We start from the raw sequence: 19,404 nt of genomic DNA, 5'->3' as shown, positions 1-19,404 counted from the left end.
TTGGTCACCTTAACTTTGACTACTCAATGCTCGTCTTAGTCCTTCAAATAAATCTCTCTGGAATCTGCCGAAATTTCGGCAGCATCTCCCCTATTTATATGCCTAGCCCCAAAATAATAATTCAACAACCAACAACAACAACATCAATACCAACATTAATCATAATATCCTCAATACCAAAATACTCCATAAACATCCCATGTGGAGTTTATCCCAAATTTCCACTAACAAAACTATTATACGGCTATATGACAGTTTTATCTCCGTAAATAAACCAAAATAAACATTAATAATAGGAGATTCATACCTTATTTTTGTTAAAACGGCGATATCTTTAATATCTACCTTGAATCCACCGCAAAGCCATGCTAGAATCACCTCTATGCGTGTATCCAAGCTTCGATTAATACTCCGTCGCTTGAAAATTGCTTACTTTTGGTTTCCCTCTCTCTCTCTCTCTCTCCAAAACTCTGGAAATTTCCAGCAAAATCTGAGGAAAAAAGGGGTTATTACCCTTTTTATAAGGGTCCAATTCGGGTCAAATCTGGGTCGGGTACTGTAGCATTTTTACTGTAGCAATTCGGTTATTGTAGCAGTACTGTAGCGCGTTTCTGCTTTGTCAGCTGAACTTGTAACGTCCATAATTCTTTACTTCGATGTCCTATCGATGAGCGGTTTATTGCGCTGGAAACTAGACACGAAGAAATTTATTTTAGGATTTTAAAACACCTTAAAGCACTTCATATGCTAAGAGATATTCGTCTCCCAAGTTGGAACAAAATTGCTCCTCAAATTTTCTCCAAAGTCCGACAAACTTAATTTCCTTAATTCACTTGCCCTTCAATCCTTTCATAGCTTACTATATGAACTTGAATCCTTATAACCATAAGTTAAATACATATAAGCTCACATATTTCCTGAAAGGTAGCTCGAATCTCAACATACGAAACTATGGGGTATAACAAAAAATCATAGCTCTAACTGTACGAACTAGAGTATGAAAGAAGTGAGACAATCCTAGATGTCTTGGTGGTCAACTATTTATATTTGTGGGGCCTACACATATATAAAAGTGACCTCACTGGACACGGTTTCATAGACTCCCTAAGACACTTGAACCTAGGCTCTGATACATATCTTTGTCATGCCCTGAACCATGGTCTGGGCGTAACACAGCACTCGATGCCTGACTGCATGTGATCGGGCGAATCACATGGCTTGCTGACTCAACATGGGCATGAATTGATGCAAAACAAACTATGAACATGCATAATTTAAGTAAATCGTGGGACCATAAATCATAAGTCTGAAAGTATCATAATATCATAAATGCGGAATAGTTTGAATAAAAATAATAATAATAATGAGCCAAAATGGCTAGACGACTCTGAATATCTAACATAGCATAACTGACTAGTCTATGAAACCTCTAACTTGAATCTGACTATTAAACACTGGGACAAGGCCCCCGACATACCTTAACTGCATGACTAAAATAAATATAAGTAAAGCTAAAACCCCGAATAGAATGGGGCTCACCAAAAGCTGATACGTGCTGAGTCCTAACGTGTTGATCCTTCGTCCTGTAAATCTGCATCGTAAATGCAGGCCCCGAAGAAAATAAAAAGGGATGTCCGTACACTTGAATTGTACTGGTATGTAAAGCAACTGAATGAAATAAACATAGCACATGAAATAATAGAAATGAAATTGAGACTGTAAGCTAACATGAACATGAGCATCATCTGACATGAGTATATGTATAGCATGGGTAAAACATTTTAAGTGTGTAAAGATATTTGTGGGAGAGCATTAGTATAACCGACATGTAACCACCACATAAAAACGTGGCGTTTGGTCTCTGCCGACCAGTTAAGCCATCATGTATCTTGTCGGGGTACAAGACATGAACATGAACATAAATGGATCCAATAACCACAATGGGTAAACATGAAGGTATCGTCCTAACTGGGCGGAGCGATCCTTATCCTACGCTGGCATACGTAGTTTCAGGCTATCTGAGTCTTCTCGGTAATCTGTGCAACTCCCAAAACATGAACACGGATATAGTTGGCTTAGTAGCCCACGGATTATATAACTTTCTTGTAAACATGATTCTTGCTTGTATTACAACATGAAGATAATATATAATATAACTTGTACGAAAACATGGAGACATCTAGGATTTTCATGAAAATAAGCATAATAGTTCATATCTTGCATATAAGAACCCATGGAATGCAAAGTATGAGTTTTCATGAATTACGGATAGATTCTCAATAACCATAATGGAATATTAAGAAAACAATAACGAAGTAATCTTACAAACATGGTATATCATGGTACATGTGCTTAGGGTCATCGTGAATATGTCTAGAACCCTAATTTTGGTAAACTTTCGTATAATCCTGGAAGAAAGTGGCGTGGGGAAGAACAATGATGTCCCCACACGTAGATAGAAACCCTACATTCCTGTGAATGCTCCAAAACTTGTAATAGAATTCCAAAAACTTAAACTTTGAACCTCGAGATGGGTTTTCTTGAAAACCCTAGGCTACGAAAGATGAACCCTTATTAGATTACATGAATACAGGTTGGAATTGACTTGGAAGGGCTTAGAATGGCTTACCTTGATGTTTTGAATTGATGGGAGAAGAAAATGTTCGTGCTAGGGCTTGGGAATTGTGAAAACTGATTTTCTAGATTAAACTGTCGTATTTATACTGTTTGTTGTCGGGAGGATTGACGGTTCGTCGATGTGTTGACGGTCCATCGAGTTGCTTTGACTGTCTAAGTCTGATTTTTTATGGTGCATCATTGACGGTCTGTCGATTCGATCATACTGTCAGTTGTCTGAGAAAGTCCAGAGAGTTTGCAAAATGAGGTTCCTAGGGACGGTGCATTTTGATGGGCCGTCGATCAATCGACGGTCCGTCCCTCTGGCTGTCGAATACCACCTGTAGAACTGAGTTTGGTTTTTTGACTTAAACTCCCCATTTGGCTTCTGGGATCCCGGAGTCATAGACGTGACTTAGTTTAAAGGTACGAGGTGTTACACGTAGAGAGTTAGCCTCACATACCTTAATTCCAGCCTTTGAGCGTAATAAAACGTTCATCAACCCTTTCAATCTTAATCTATAACAATACAAGTCAAAGCGATTCAATATTAGTAAGAATCCTCATGTTTTGGTCATATAAGCATTTTATCAAATACTTGGTAGGCATGAAGCTCCATAACTCTCATCAATGGTGTTTCTACACTCAACAATCCATTCTCTTGCTCCTAAATGATTCTACAATCTCATATTGCTATAATCAATATCATTCTTCATCACTTATAAGATAAACAACACTATTAATCAATAATCAACAATCAACAACCCAAACCTATAACCGTCCATGCTTTTCTATTAAACCCATCAACTCATATCTCATGAAATATAGTCTATAGTCATTAATACAAAGCTATAGTCAATTACAGGATAAATGTGTTACTTTTTTGACGATCAATTCTCTTAAATTCGGATTCTAGAATTCTTTTGTCAGAATCGAAGTCTCAATCAATTATCTATGGATTTAAAGGATTTAACCATGTTAATAAGGTGCTGGAGAATTAAAATTAACTTAGAATAATCATTAGAACTTACCTTGGAATCTTTGATTATGGTGGGACCATGGAGGAAGTTGGGTTCTTGAGAGCTTCCCTTTATAGAGCAAATTTTTGCGTTTGGGGTGTAGGGAATGAAGTAGGGCCTTTAAAATGATTTACTCGCTACATGGCCATGCAGCTGGAAGCCCAACCACGTACGTAGCTAACTACACAACAAGGGTAGTAACATAGCCTTTTGTGCACGGTCACGCACCTGAAGGGTCTTCGCACAGCTGGCCTAGCAGACTGCGCAATGTCTAGTAAAACGCTCATAAAGTTTTTCACAAAGTTCTGTTCAGGCTCCATCATATATGGATGGAAATGTATTTCAAAGGGATACAATTTTCACGTTTTAAGTTTTCTCAAATTCCCAACGGATTTTCACTTAAACAGGCTGGAAGATAGGCTTTCCATAAACTAGCCGATTCTATTGAATCTTAAGCACCTCACTTTTTTTTTTATTCCGAAGCAACCATTTCCACCCATACTCATCCCGATAGAACTTCACTTGTCTAAAATGTCACAATAATACTCATTTAACACATCCCACCTAATTCAAATTTACGGAGTGTTACACTATCTGTGTTAGGACCTGCATGCATGAAATACAACACCCTTGGCGAAAGGGATGTCAATACGAAATAATGTACCGAGTATGTAAGGCAACTGAATAACTGAAACTAACTCGATAAATATTATATACTGAAAGCAATCTGAGGAGTCAATGATAATATGAGGTATACTTACCTGTCTCTAACTCATATCAAATAAGTAATACTAAAACGAACTGTCCGGCCTCATATAAGGCTAAGTGTGTAAGTGAATAACCCCAAATGCAAGTGTATAGCCTGAAGGCAAACTGCATAGCCCCGAAGGCAATTCACACATCTGAATAGCCCCAGAGGAAAAATGTATATTTGTATAGCCCCGAAGGCATGTGCATAGCCCCGAAGGCAAGTATGTATAGTAATGTTTTAAATGACACACATATGTATATACTCTCTACTTCTCGATTAGATATAGAGTAATGCTAACTGAATATAAACTCCCAGCAAGGGATAGCTATAACATGAGTAAGACGAGACAACATGGATATCAGAGCTCGATGGTACACTCTTCTCTTATATGCTCGTTCGAATCTTTCTTATTATGGATTCATGCCATCAAAAGGAACGAAATAGCCTTTATATACCTTTCATCGTCTATCTGACAACAACAATGTATTCAAGTAGTATAGTGACTCAATCTACAACAAAACAATAATAGAACCATCGGCAACTAAAGAAAAACTAGAATACAATATATCGAGCGGCAAGCTCGTCTCATAATAATAGCCAACACTTCTGTATAACTATCCTTTCTTCATAATACGTATAGCACAATCACAGCAACATCTTCAAGTAATGCTTCATGATTTCCAGTCATATAATAACTCAAGAACACCTAAAAAGTTCAATATACAACAATATCCCAACTACGATTTTTCGACATTTACTTCACGGGTTTTCAACCAAACAAGTTAGGTATGACTTATAAAAGCTCAAATACATGTAGAAGAGACATAATCTTACCTCAAACAACAAGAACAACCCCTAACCTGAGCTTATTTCACTTTGAAGAATTCCCCAAATCAATCACAAGAAGAAGAAGAAGAATCTAACAAGCACCTCAGAATTCCCAACGTTTGATTCACGTTATTTCTCTTTGATTTTACTTTGGGATGATATCTAAACCTTTGGAGAGGGTTTTTAAGTGTTAGGATCTGTGAAGGATGGAAAATGACATCTCAAATGTGCTCCTCCGAATCTCTACATAAAATGAAACTTCCACCGCCCCAATATATGGTCTCATATACGGACTGTATTTCATATATACAGTCCACATTTTTGAACCATAAATCACACTGCCAAATACCAAGTTTTTGTTTATGGTTTACTGTGGGACCCTGCAAAACTATGGTCCATACTTCATATATACAGTTTGTAAAATATGACCAAAAACTCAACTTTCGACGAAATGTATTCTCTTCGATTCGTTTAACCTCTAAACCTTCCAATATCTACTGAATATGATCATAACCCTTTGTAACCTTAGGATTTACATGGTTTAACCACTTATAACCTCAAAGCTAATGTTGTTCTCCGAGCTTATCAACTAACTTGCGACGAAATTTAACGTACGAAAATATGGGATGTAACACTGTGAATGAGTAATGCAAAAGCAAAATACGTGTCTTACATTGGCATATTACAATTGACACGTGTCTCTTTGTGATGGTTGAATAAATAAGGAACAACTTTAGGCTTATTTACTGAATTACCCTTCGTCGTCCAAGACGACTCACACTTATTAATAGTTTAAAATTAAATTAAAAGTGGACAAGTAAAAACTGTTTTTTTTTTTTTAGTAATATTTGTTTGTAAATTGGTCTTTGCTTCTGAATCTCATTGACTAAATCAAACAAAAACATTAACTAATACAATATTTATTTCTGAATATGTTAGCTATATCAAAACTAGCCATGCTGCTTTCCTTTTCTTGACTCTCAATGTTGTTTTCAACCTCTTTTTCCCTTACCATTTATGAGTGTCTGTGGGGTTTGTCTTAGTCAGTGGCTTGGTTTTCTGTTATTGGATTTTTTTTTATGTTCGAAAGCAAGAACAAAGAAAGAAAAGGATGACAGGAAACCAAGAAATAGTGGAAGTTGTTGAAATATTATGGTAGACCAAGGGGGCGACATTTTCAGTAGACCGAATTTGTGGGGGCGACATTTTCTTTGATTCGTGATCATGATAACCACCTTTCTTAAGTGCGTAATTTTTCATAAAATTGACGAATAACTTTGTCTTTGTACAATTTACCTTCGGATATAGTATGACACAGAGGATCCTCAATTATTTCATTTTCCTCTAAAAAAAAAAAACATGTTCCTGTTCATCGTCATCTCGGTACCCAGTAGCAATTACATGAACATATAAAGGGCTTGTGTTCTGTATAAGCCTACACCTGATAGCTGAATGTACGACACATGACACATGCACTGAGGTTTCATGAAACCTAATAGCAGTTACACCGAGTTTTTATTCTTTAATTCGATGTATACAAGCAAATCCAAATAGTTGTATATCAATAGTAGTGGAGAATTGTCATCCACCTTGTTACAAATTCTAGCGAATTAACTTCGACGTGCACCCTCAATTGTCTTACAATTGTATTAATAAAATCATCAAACTAAAATTCGTTATACCCGGACGAATCACTACTCCATCATTTAATCTACAAATTTATTGTCAATATCCTACTGCGTGTTATTTTTCTTGTGCTCCGATTTATGCTATTATCTGCTATTTCGTGTGCTTTCATTATCCTGTGGTATCTGTGTCGACTGCATTATTTTATTTTATATTATTGTTTTGCCATGTCGCTTTAAATTTCTTAGCCTTATCTGACTTTTTTTTTATGCTTTTATGCTTTTCTTGAGCCGAGGGTCTTTCGGAAACAACCGTCCTACCTTGGTAGGAGTAAGGTCTGCGTACACTCTACCCTCTCCAAACCCCACGATGTGGGATTTCACTGGGTTGTTGTTGTTGTATCCTACTGCGTGTTATGTTGGATAAATATTGGTATATTTTCCATCATATTCGGTGAAATCTTTCAACTAAAATAGTACGAAACCACTTGTATCAAAGACGGAATCAATCTTTAAGAAATTGAATGCAAGCTTTGTTGTGTGTTCTTCAATAACTAAATTGAAGACTCACTCGTCAACATCTTGAAAAAAACAGAACGCTCCATTTTATATGTTTAGTTGGAATATTAGATGCGCTGGTTTTCTGAATGGATACATCTTAGAAAGCGTGAAATAAGGAACAGAATATTGACCTTCCAATTAAATCACACGTTATAATTGAAGCTTACTGTACAATGCCAATTATTTTGAGCTTAAATTGCTATAAAATAATCGGCTAAGAACTTACCAACAAATACTTAAATTGTACGTAAGTATCAATAACACTTGTATATAGATGTTAACATCCCGAAATTGAACTTAGCAAAATTCAAATGCGTTTTAAGTATTTAGTGCCGATATAAAGTTTTGAGAAAATGGCAAAACTAATCCTTTATGATTGAGGTAAGTTCAAAATAGTGTCTTAAGTATGCACTTAATGGAATTTCCAGCAAAAGTTTCGACTTTACTTGGTCAAATGGAAAGGGGCAATTTGCATGATTGCCCTTATTCGGGGGTGGTGTTTAATTTTTAGCCCTCAAATTGCTGGTCTTTAATTGTTGCCCTTCGCCTAAAATATCCCGAGGTTCTGGGTTCGAATTATGTTCAGTAAAAAAAAAAACGCAAGACAGAGTTTTGTTGCAAAATTAGGTTTATTCGGGCAAAAATTAGACCTTAATGCCTAACTTTTGTAGAATTCCAGCAGAGTAATTTTTTTTTTTTTTTGCCTTAAGGCAAACTTTTGGCTTAAAGTAAAGTCTGCCTTAAGAAAAGGCAAAGGCAAACTTCTTAAAGTAAACTCTGCCTTAAGGTAGACTTTTCGGGAAGACTTATCTTGCGATTTTTTTTTTTGACTGAGCGGGCGATTCAAACCCAGAAGCTCAAGAAATTTTCAGTCATTTTTTTAAGCGAAAGTCAAAAATTAAAGACCAGCGCCTTTGAAGGCCAATCCATGCCAAAAAAAAAAAAATGAATGGAAAGGAGTGAACGCTAATTGTCCCGTGGTCCAGCCGTAAGCTACAATGATATTTTTGAGCTTTTTTTTGCGCTGATTGTCCTTCTTTTGGAGTGGTCTTTAATTTTCACCCCTCAAATTGGTGTTCTTTAATATTTGCCCTTTGCTTAACACCCAGAGGTTCTAGGTTCGAACTCAGGCTCAGTAAAAAAATATTCGCAAGGCATAAGTTGGGATTCGCAAGACATAAGATGGGACCCAACTTATGTCTTAAGGCAAATTTTTAGCCAAAATTAGGCCTTAAGGCAAACCTCTGCCTTAAGGCCTAATTTGCCCGAGGTTAGGCCTTAAGATAGAGGTTTGCAAAATTCTAGCAAATATATATATATATATATATTTGTCTTAAGGCATAGTTTGAAACCCAACTTATGCCTTGCGAATTTTTTTTAAATTTTTGACTGAGCGAAAGTTCGAACCCGAACCAAGAGGTTTTTAGTGAAGGACAAAAATTAAAGACCACTGATTTGAGGGACAAAAATTAAAGACCAGCCCAGCTAAGGACAATCCTGAGAATTGCCCATTTTTAAGCCACTCATGGTATGGTATGGGCCTGGGCCTCTATGTCAGCTTATAATTTGAGAGATTGGCGCGGGCGGGGTATAATAAGTTATTATAAAGAGAAACGAAATTTTCCCGCTTTTTTGGAGTGTATTGTAGAAATTTCAATAGCCGGAAAATGCGGACGTGGCAGTTGTACAGCGTGTCCGGGAATGTGTTGGGATGGAAAGTGGAGACTGTAATGGAAGAAGCCACCTTAGCCCTGCCACCTACTCTTCCTCAGCAGCACCTCCAATCTATGCCCGATCTCTTGCGTCAAGGTACACCCTTACCCTACCTTACTTGTTTCTTCCCTAATAAAGTTGACATTAATCACTTTGAGATACATCAGGAAGCTCCAGATTAGCGGATAAGCAGCACTCTTCCATATCCACACCGTCTTCCATCACAGGTCTCACATTTTACTTTCTTTTCCATACCTCTATTTCATAATTTGCTCGAATTCCTTTTTATTTTTATTTTTTATTCTAGCTTAAAAAAAAATACCCTATTCAATTAAAGCTATAGTGTTATATGTGTTGAAAATATAATTAAATATTAAAAAGTGTTCTCTCTCTAACAGCTTAAGTTTTTAAATGAGATGACCACAACTTAAGCTGTTAGAGAGAGCACACTTTTAATATTTAATTATATTTTCAACAATATGTTGCCATGACTTCTTTTTTCCTACTGCTTTGCATTGCTTGGAACAACCTCTCGACGTCCCAATGTAGGGGTAAGGTTTGCGTATGCTCTACCCTCCCCAGGCCCCACTTGGTGGGTATGTTGTTGTTGCCGTGGGCTTTTTGGAAATAACACCAGAAGAAGAAATATGTGTCAACTTAGAATCAGTATTCGACCTAAAATGAATCGAAAATTTAATCTTGCATTATTGACTGGAATATAATGTTATAGTTTCAATTGTAGACAGACAGTGGAGTCCATTATTTAAGTTTCTTGACTTTATGGATATGCATTACCAATATAAATTATTATGCAGGCCAAGGAACTGGAAGAGAAAACGAGAAAGGCTCAGGGAAAGCTCTTAACGCTCCACAATCTGCTGGCTTGGAGAAACAATTTAGCATGTTCCAGACAGGCTCCGGTAAAGCAGTCAATATATCTTCTGCAGGTCTTAATAGGGCCAAGGCATTGTTGGGCTTGCAAGATATTGAAACATTTCCAGCTTCTGAAACAAAAAGAACATCTTCAGACCAGCTCTTTCCATTCCCTTCTGTGACAGTAAAGGGCACAGGGTCTACTAATGCTTCATTGTCTCCGTTTGATGTTAAATTTACCTCCTCAGTTTCTCCAGCAGAGGAGATTCTCAACTGTGCAGATAAACCTCCTCCAATAAAGTTTCATACTGCTGGCGGTAGATCAATATCAGTTTCCTCTGAGGCATTGAAACGCGCAAGGAGTCTGCTTGGAGATCCAGAGCTGGGATGTCTTGTAGATGAAGACGATGCGGCTGATCCATTGTTTTCTTTTTCAAAAGACCAAAAATCTGTTGATCAGGCCTCCACCAAAGAATTGAACTCAGATACTCCTGTTTCCCTCCTATCAGCAGTGAAAGGCAATGGTTCCTCAAGCCTTTTTACATCTCCATTGAGATCAACTTTGTATCATAAGAAGTCTTCGATTAAAACAGAGAATCTTGTTCCAGCGAGTAACTTGATGAAGGAATTTGATGCTGTGGCAAAAGAAAGCACGAGTGGGCTAGACCATAGTATTCCGCAGCATGGACAGCTGTTCGAAAAGAACTCAACAACCATGGACCTTAGAGAGAATGACTTCGCTTCAAAAGCTAAATTTCTAGAAGGGCCATCTAGGGGTCCTTTGGTGGATATCTCAAATAGCTTTGGAGCAGGATTTGCCGATAGAAACCAGAACTTTGGTCGGAAGAGGAAACCTGGGGGAAGTTTTGTTTCTCCATTCAAGAAGCCTCGAAGTGCCAACATCATAACTCCTCTCAAAAGAAATGATTCCGATACTGCTAACGGTATATTTGAAATTTGTCAAAAGTCTCCTTATGGCTTATCTTAAATCATTTTTGACAAGTTTGATATCATTTAACTAGGGTTCTCAAATTTAGCACCGAAATTACCCTCTCAAAAAGGGAAGGTTTCAGTTCGATATCCATTCCATGTGCCACGAATGTATATGAAGGAGTATCTGGGAAAGCCCCTACCAATCCAGAGCAAGGTGTGAACGGACCAGAATAATTTTTTTTTTCAGTTGATGACTTTGTTTTTGGAAGCTGATACTTCTTATGTTCTGTGGAGATCCAGCTAGAGAGTCTGCCTGATGAAGTGAGAAGGATGAATCCAGATACTGCTGAGATTTATGTTTTCAATGATAAATCATGCTCAGGTTGCATTGGAGTAGAGTCCTTTCTGGAGATGCTATCTCGATCAGGAGCTTCCATGCAATATGTTTCTAAAAAGTAATTTTCCTACACTTCTTTGCCAGAACATTGTGGAAAATTTGTTGGATGGTAGAATAGAAGCCTTTTGAGAAGCTACAATTATCAAAAGCAACCAATTAGTTTCAAGTTTTGCATTAAATGATTGTTGACCTCGTGTAGCAGTATGAGTAGAAGTTGGTAATAGTACCCATTGAATTATGCATCTGTGTGTGTCTGGCAACTTATGTTAAAGCCTACTAAATGATTTGGTGATAGCTTTCACATACAGTTCTGACATTGTTGAGAGTCACTGGCACTTGTATCTGCTACTTCCTCTTAGATCCGCAGATTGATCATTGATCTACAAAGAAATCATCATGGGTGTACTTTTCTATTTGGTTCTCAACATTCTGATGAGCAGATCAAGACAATTCTGTCGTTTGATATGGTTGATGTCTAATAAAATTTTATCTGCCTTTTAAATTGTTCTTCGATGCAACATGCTTACATATATTCTTCATCATTCCAATAGGTGGGTTACAAATCACTATAAGTGGATTGTTTGGAAACTTGCATCTTACGAGAGGTGTTACAATGCCAAAATTTCTGGGAAACTTTTGACGATCTGCAATGTACTTGAAGAATTAAAATACAGGTATCCGTAATTCAGCCAGTTTGTGTATTTCCTCTTGGATCTCAGAGGTACAATAAAAACATCAATTCATTCTTTGGACAGATATGAAAGAGAAGTAAATTATGGTCATCGATCTGCAATTAAGAGAATTTTAGAAGGAGACGTTACACCTTCTTCTATGATGGTACTCTGCATTTCCAATATCTATTCAGTTTGTGACTCCCCAGTTGGATCTCAATCTTCATTGTCTAGCACGACTGAAAATGGAACTTGTGCAAAAGTCGAACTGACAGATGGGTGGTAAGAAAAATAATAATGTCCATCATTGTGTTATAAATTGGAGTTCATGATCATGCAGAATTTGCTTGTTTTGTAGGTATTCAATTATTGCTGTCTTAGATACACTACTATCCAAGAAATTGGCTGCTGGAAAGCTGTTTGTTGGCCAAAAGCTTAGGGTACCACATTAAATTAATGGTTATAGTCTATCCTTGTTAAGGGACTGTCAGAATTTCATATTGCTCACAGCTTATCTTGTCATTTAAAGATATGGGGAGCTGGATTGTGTGGCTGGACAGGTCCTGTTTCACCTCTTGAGGTTGTGGCTTTTAGCAGCTTTTAAATATTGTTGCTTTCAACGGCTTTTCCAGTTTGTATCGGCATTTTTAAAGGTCTGTCTGCATTAATTTCAGGCATCAGGGACGACTAGTTTGCTGCTGCATATAAATGGGACATATAGAGCTCATTGGGCATCTCGTTTGGGGTTCTGTAAGCATTAGTAATAGTGTAATACCAGGAACTCATTACTTGCATTTTTATCCTGTCCATGCCATTATAATATTTTTCCTCTCCCTTCGCCCTGTCTTGCTTCATGTAAACATTGTTAGGTAAAGGTGGTGGTATTCCATTATCATTTATGTCAATCAAGGAAGGTGGAGGTGCTGTTCCAATTACATTGGTTGGAATTTCAAGGATATATCCTGTTCTCTTCAGGGAAAGGTAATTGAAAATTGTTAGGGAAGACAATTAGTTTTGATTCTAATGGCAATCTATGGCATCCAGGTTAAGTAATGGGGGGTTCATTGTAAGATCTGAACGGATGGAAGCTAGAGAGATGCAGTATTTTAATGAAAGGTGATACTAAATGCACCACTATTTGCTTTTTCGACTGCAACTTGCTAAAAGATTTCTCTCCACCTTTCTCTTGATATCTGCTTTATGGGTTCTGCAATTCTTTTTTAAGTTGAAGAAATCCATCACTCTTTCTTTGATTGGTAAGAACTATCACTTAGAGGAAAAAAGAGAACTTAAGTGATGCAGCCAATCCTTGCCTCACTCTGGATGAGAAAAGCTATCATGAGTTTGGCTCGCAGTGCTTCCTTCTTGCATCAAGCAAATGCCAGTTAGGTTTTGAACAGTTTAATAGCTCCGTGCTTCCCACTTTTACCTTTATCCTTTACTTCAGGTTCCTTTGAGTTGCATCATTTAACTCCTCCCTTTTTGCAATTTGCTTTACCAGCTTCTTGCTTTTTCCGCATCTGAATTCTGTGTTACATCAGGAATTGTGCCCTAACTCCTTCATCGTAGACCACTGTGCGTCTGATCCTAGTTTAGTACTCCGTCTATCCCAATTTAGGTGTTTTAGATTGACTAGGCACAAAGTTTAAGGAATAAAAAGAGACTTTTGAATCTTGTGGTCCTAAATTAAAGATGTATGTGATGTACTGAAATGTCCTTTGAATCTTGTGGTTTTAAATCTGTCATGTTGGATGTTTGACTTTTCAACTTACTAAATATAGAAAGAGGCACTCTTTTTGGGACAGACCAAAAAGGAAAGTAAGACACTTAACCCATTTGGCCATGAGAATACTTCATTTTTTCTGGAATTTTTTTTCACTTCATCTGAAAAACGGCGTTTGGCCATGAAGTTGGAATTTGGAAAACACCTAAAGCCCTGTTTTCATTTCTTTTTTTTTTTCTTTCACTTTTTTCATTTTCAGTGCATTCAAACAACCAAATATTCTTTGCAAAAACTATAACCAAACACAATTCCATCTTCAACTCCAACATCAAAATTCCAAATAAAGTGAAACATATTTGGTTTTCATGGCCAAACGCCTACTAAATGGGGACAGAGGGAGTAACATTTATGGCAACAATCTTATGGATCACTCTTAAGTCCACGTTTGATTTATTCAATAAATATGATTTCCTAGCTGCAACATATGTAAAAGAGGCACACTTGTTTTATTTATCTGTAAACTGATCCTTACTTCCTGCTATTATATGTGATTTTCCATCAAATTTGAAGTGGGTCAGACATCTATACCAATCTATTATACTAGCAATAGTTATCAAGAATAGGATAGCAGATTAACTTTTTAAATGCAAAACATAAATGGAGTTGAGTAATGCTCTATGTCAACTGATTTGACCATTGTTTTGGTAACTATAACAGTCACAAATTGCATGAGAACACCTAAAAACCTTCAGTTGAATATATTTTACAAATAGAAATATTTGACCTTTGCTTTAAAATTTGAGTGGTTCAACCATTCTGATCATGTTGAATACTGGAATCGTTATGAGGCATGCAAATGAAGTTTATGGACAACGCGGATAGTATCTCTTTTTCCATTAGGCAAAGGATCAAAAGAAAATAACTCGCACTGAGCTAAAAGAATAACATCAAAGAAAAGGAAAATAGTTGTTAAATGAATGCAAGAAGAGCGGACATATGAAAGGATCCAACAAGATAGAGGGTGGTAGACATATTCCCATACTAACTCGATGTGGCTAGATGTTCTCTCCTTACCCTGTGTGCGTGGGCATGGGGTTGAGCCTAGATTATCCTTGAACGAGTCCTATCATACAACTCTCCAGTTGAAGTTGCTTTAGTAAGCCTTCAACTTTAATAGTGGTGAATTGTCTAGACTTGTCAATATTTTGGCATCCTCCAGCAAACCAGGACTCAGTTAAGATGCAGTCAAATCCCCACCATCTGCTAAATCCAATTTTTTGGGAATGATGATGTTTATTTAAAAGAATTATGTATAACACGTCAATATGTTATGTTTGTATGTATGTATATGGCTTGTGGTGTTGGCTAGGTGGTAAGGAGTGGTGTTTGTTAATGGTGGATTTGGTAGCTGGGTTTGGTTCAAACTATTAGTCTGGTGGGTTGAAAATAAAGAATGACAAGAAACAAAAAGTACAAATGTTAGTTTGCTCAATACTAAAAAGATTGATGCAGCTCTAGTTATGTAATGCTGGTGCTGGCCTTCCTTCTCTGAAACATAGTGCGAGCACTTGAGCCAATTTTTCCAAATTATGATGGAAAAATGTCTTAATAAATCTTAATACTTTCTTTAACAAAAATCAAGCTTGTGAGTTTTCCAGTAAAGAAGCCAAAAGGTTTTGCATGCAGCATGCTATTTCAGAGCTTTCCCTGTCACTCTTCTTCCTTCTGTTATAGTAGAAAAAACTGACATTCTAGGATGGAGTTCCTTCTGTTAGAGCATGCCTATCTCTTGGATTTTTCGTATTCCCAATAGCCCCAACCTTCATGCAATGCAGCTTCAATACTATTTGATGGGTTTTATCTTTGAATATGTGTGATTTGTACTGACCTATGTTTGTGAGTTGCCAATCTAGACGCTGTAGCGTTGTGGAGGGAATAGTCTCAGCATCTCAAAGAGAAAAGAGAGATCCCTACATTGGAAGCGACTATGAAAGTGAAGAAGGGGCAAGAATTTTGAGGATACTCGAGAGAGCTGCAGAACCAGAACTTCTGATGGCAGAGATGACTTCAGAGCAGTTGAACTTATTTTCATCCTATCAAGCAAAGTTGGAGGTATGTTCATTTCCACCCGCTTTAGCCATTGGAAGTTGGTTAGTCATGATTCCCTTTTTGTCGTTTTCAGGCATTGCGGCAGTCTGACCTGCAGAAATCTCTTGAAAGAGCTTTGCAAGATGCTGGGCTTGCTGAAAGAGACATCACTCCGTTTATGCGAGTTAGAGTTGTTGGATTGACTAGCAAAAGTACTTCATTGAAGTGCTGTCCAAAGGAAGGCTTAATCACAATATGGAATCCAACTGAGAAACAGGTATTGATATTGGACTTTGACGTCCTCTTGGTTATCTGATTTTGCACTGAAATATTTTTCTTTAACCTTGTATCCTTTTTTGCTAATGTGTTTCTCAATTCTGTACTAATTCCATCTCTAACTGATTTGTTGTATAGCAAAGTGAGCTTGCAGAGGGTCAAGCTTTTGCTGTTTCAGGGCTTACACCTATAAGCGCAGACTCTAGCACCCTTTACTTGCAAGCGAAAGGATCCACAGCCAAATGGCTGCCTTTGTCTCCTCTGGCAATTGAGCATTTTGAGTAAGTATCTGCTGTGTTTATGCTTTTACAGTTTTACTATACATCTAATACTTGTTCCTACAGGGTCTTTTTTTGTCCTCGCCAATCAATTCCGCTGAATAAATTGAGTGAAGTTCGTATGTCCAGGTCGGTCTTGGTGGTAATATCTTAGAATCAATACTTGTGCTCCCGAAGCAAGAAACTTCTTTGTTCACTTAGTTTTTTACTTCTCAGGGAGTTTGATATTGCTGCGGTGGTAGTTTTTGTGGGGCAGCTGTATACAGAAGCTCATCAAAAGAAGCAGTGGGTATTTGTAGCTGATGGATCCACAGCTACGTTAGATTCCAATGATGGATCAGAAACCTTGATGGCCATCAGTTTCACCTCACCATGCATAAGAACTGACTCATTTGCACCAATAAGCTCTAACCTTGTAGGATCTACGGTGAGTACGGAGTAAACTACTTGCAGTATGTGATTTTCCTCATAGCCACCAGTATTGAACTTGAACCTCTGATTTTCTGGAAGCAACTTATTGTGTATTATCATCCTTCCTTCTTCTAATGACTATTATTCAGAAAACCTTAGTCCTCTTTTATACAGGATATGGTGGTATACTATTAACTTCAACTCTAACAACTGGGTTTGTTGCTTAAAGGCATCTGGGGCCGGGTTCTTAGTAATGCAAATTTTATAAGCGGACAATTTTCTCATACGGTCTTTTCATGTATCCCATCCAGAACATTATGTCACTGATGCACCTCACAGTATTCCTGATTACTGATTTTAAAGGGTTATACTGTAGAGTAAAACTCAAATGTTGATGAAGTCTGGTGTTTCTCTAATTTGTACCCAGCTGAAACAGTGAAGTTTTTGCAGGTTTGTTTCTGCAATCTCATCAAGAGAGCAAGAGATAACATTAATAACCTCTGGGTAGCTGAAGCAACCGAAAATTCAACTTATTATTTAAATTATGATCATTCACATTGTTCTCATCTAAAAGACGCCGGTGCTTCTGCTGAAAGATGGGCAAAGATATCTGGCTTGGTATGTGTCCTGGCATCCGGTCATGGTATTACATATTAGCTGCATTTTTTCAAACTTGTATTCTTCCTTTATGCAGAGACTTGAAAAGCTTAGGGGAAGAGTTCTATCTATAATTAGCTGCTCTGAAACTTGAAGTTCAGTAAGAAATTTTCCAGTTCTTCTTTTTCCTTTAGACTGGAGTCTATGCTGAAAATCTAATACCATTGGAATTAATTTGGTCGTATTGCTGCAGTTGGGTATCCTAGTTAAATGATGCTGTGAGCTCTTTTCTAGAACATCAGTTTTTGGAACTAGTCGTGGAGCTTAAGCTGGGAAAGGCTGCTAACAATTTGTCACTCCAGCTAAAGAAGGCGATTGACATGCACACATTTAAGGACTGCAACTTTATGCACATATATAGTGAGACCTATTTATATATCCCAGTTGTCATTTGTCTGCAACCTGATGCATTGCGGGGATATCAGTCGGTAAGTCAACAGATAAATTAAGGAAAATTATAATACAAGACATTAGCCAAATTAAATTGGTGCAACTTTTTATCCATTGCAATATATTTGATTATTCACTTTTACTAGTCGCCCTAATTGCTACTCTCGTCAATAGATGTCCTTGTTTTTTCCTACCTTTTTAGAAATCTTGTCATCTATAATGCACAAGATATATATCGACAAATTAAATCTTTAACCTTATGTTTCTTACACATCTTGTAGGGTCAGTACAAGGCAAAATGATCCAGCCAACATTAAGCTTTTGCTGTGGATGAATGGGTTGCTATCACTAAAACAAACTGTGTTGTGTTTTAATTGAGTTCTCTTTAACCATTAACGTGTTGTTGGTTTTGGTGTTCGTCATCTTAGCATCGATTTTGTTTCTCATTATGTGATTGTGCGATTTCCCATTTGCATGTGCTTGACAATTTAGACTTACTTGATGGTTTTAAGGATCTTGCTACATTTCCAATCATGCAGGTTTAATCTGTCTACGAGTTATAAATTAAGGGAGAAACCTTGCATCATCATAGAATTCCTACTCTTTCGCCTAAGAGGTTAGAGAAGTGGTAGCATAGAGAACATTTGGTTAATGAATTAAGCAATTATCTGTTGATCAATGGGGCGGGTTAGCTTCTCTGATTGATTAGCTGTTTTGTTTATACTTGAAATAAAGAGTAAGTACCTAAAGAGAGTATAGTACATTTAACTATCGATCAGAGTAAGTACCCAAGCACGCTCCCTTTGTTCTTCTTCTGGATGAGGCCCCATCTTAAATTCAGGACCAAATACCTTCCTAATGTGGACATAACATCTTGGCATACGATCAAGCGTATCATAGACAGCCCAGATCTCGTCAATTGCAAGGCAATTTTCAGCTTTATGCTTGTCAAAATCACTGACATCAGGACTAGGATAATAATACAACACTTTCTGACCAGGATGATAATACAACACTACAGAATTATTCTCTGGAATTGTATCTAGTTCTGAATCTGGAATTGTATCTGATTCTGAATCAGAAATTATTGATTCTGAACCTGTGAAGATAATAACTATTTTTGATAATTTTTTGGATAATTAATTGAAGAGAATAGAAATTGTTCATTCATCAAGCATACTCGGCAAATGGTTACAATGAAGTATAAAAGGACAGTGTTTTCCTCACTAGGCTACACCTAATCAGAAGGCGACATGTGCCATGGGCTTCAGGTAAGTAAAAGACTAAAACATACTGGAATCATTATCTGGGCTCATAACCAACTAGAAGTAGACTCGTTCGACTGACCCGAAGGTTCGACCCTAAACTTGAAATCCCTAATTAATTTGGGAACATTAAAAATATTATCTTTAATTCTTCTTCCTCTTCGTTACAATTCCATTCCTTTTAAAAATCTCCATTCGGAAATTGGGACTTGATGACTGAATACTCCTCCCATGTTGCTTCATTAGGTGAGAGATTAGCCCATTGAACCAAAATCTGAGCTGAGGCTTTGTTTCCCTTTTTTACCATGTGACAATCAAGAATGGCCGTC

The 19,404-nt window shown here is 37.2% G+C and overlaps 1 protein-coding gene across 2 annotated transcripts; it reads left to right on the top strand.

The window, feature by feature from the left end:
* The first annotated feature begins 8,991 nt into the window (after nucleotides 1-8,991).
* Nucleotides 8,992-18,334, top strand: LOC132622438 (protein BREAST CANCER SUSCEPTIBILITY 2 homolog B-like). Of its 2 annotated transcripts, none has more exons than XM_060337041.1 (21): nucleotides 8,992-9,209; nucleotides 9,281-9,340; nucleotides 9,929-10,930; nucleotides 11,009-11,133; nucleotides 11,220-11,374; nucleotides 11,868-11,990; nucleotides 12,072-12,269; nucleotides 12,346-12,427; nucleotides 12,517-12,567; nucleotides 12,662-12,737; nucleotides 12,857-12,968; nucleotides 13,032-13,103; nucleotides 15,624-15,822; nucleotides 15,893-16,075; nucleotides 16,213-16,355; nucleotides 16,419-16,481; nucleotides 16,569-16,779; nucleotides 17,214-17,381; nucleotides 17,458-17,515; nucleotides 17,614-17,848; nucleotides 18,092-18,334. In XM_060337041.1, the coding sequence occupies exons 1-19, from the start codon at nucleotides 9,068-9,070 to the stop codon at nucleotides 17,512-17,514; spliced, it is 3,222 nt and encodes a 1,073-aa protein (XP_060193024.1). In that variant the 5' UTR covers nucleotides 8,992-9,067; the 3' UTR covers nucleotide 17,515; nucleotides 17,614-17,848; nucleotides 18,092-18,334. The 2 variants fall into 2 exon arrangements, with proteins under 2 accessions (XP_060193024.1, XP_060193023.1); XM_060337040.1 differs by having other exon boundaries at nucleotides 17,458-17,520.
* Nucleotides 18,335-19,404: the final 1,070 nt, after the last annotated feature.

The sequence above is a fragment of the Lycium barbarum genome, chromosome 12 (assembly GCF_019175385.1).
Source record: "Lycium barbarum isolate Lr01 chromosome 12, ASM1917538v2, whole genome shotgun sequence".
Taxonomy (NCBI): Eukaryota; Viridiplantae; Streptophyta; class Magnoliopsida; order Solanales; family Solanaceae; genus Lycium; species Lycium barbarum.
Note: the sequence above shows the minus strand (reverse complement) of the source record. Positions and strands in the feature narration are given on the sequence as shown.

Coding starts and splice junctions, on each gene's coding strand:
- LOC132622438 (XM_060337041.1), top strand. CDS start 9,068: ATGCGGACGTGGCAGTTGTACAGCGTGTCCGGGAATGTGTTGGGATGG. Junction 12,568..12,661: donor GTCCTGTTTCACCTCTTGAG/GTTGTGGCTTTT, acceptor CATTAATTTCAG/GCATCAGGGACGACTAGTTT. Junction 16,780..17,213: donor CTAACCTTGTAGGATCTACG/GTGAGTACGGAG, acceptor AAGTTTTTGCAG/GTTTGTTTCTGCAATCTCAT.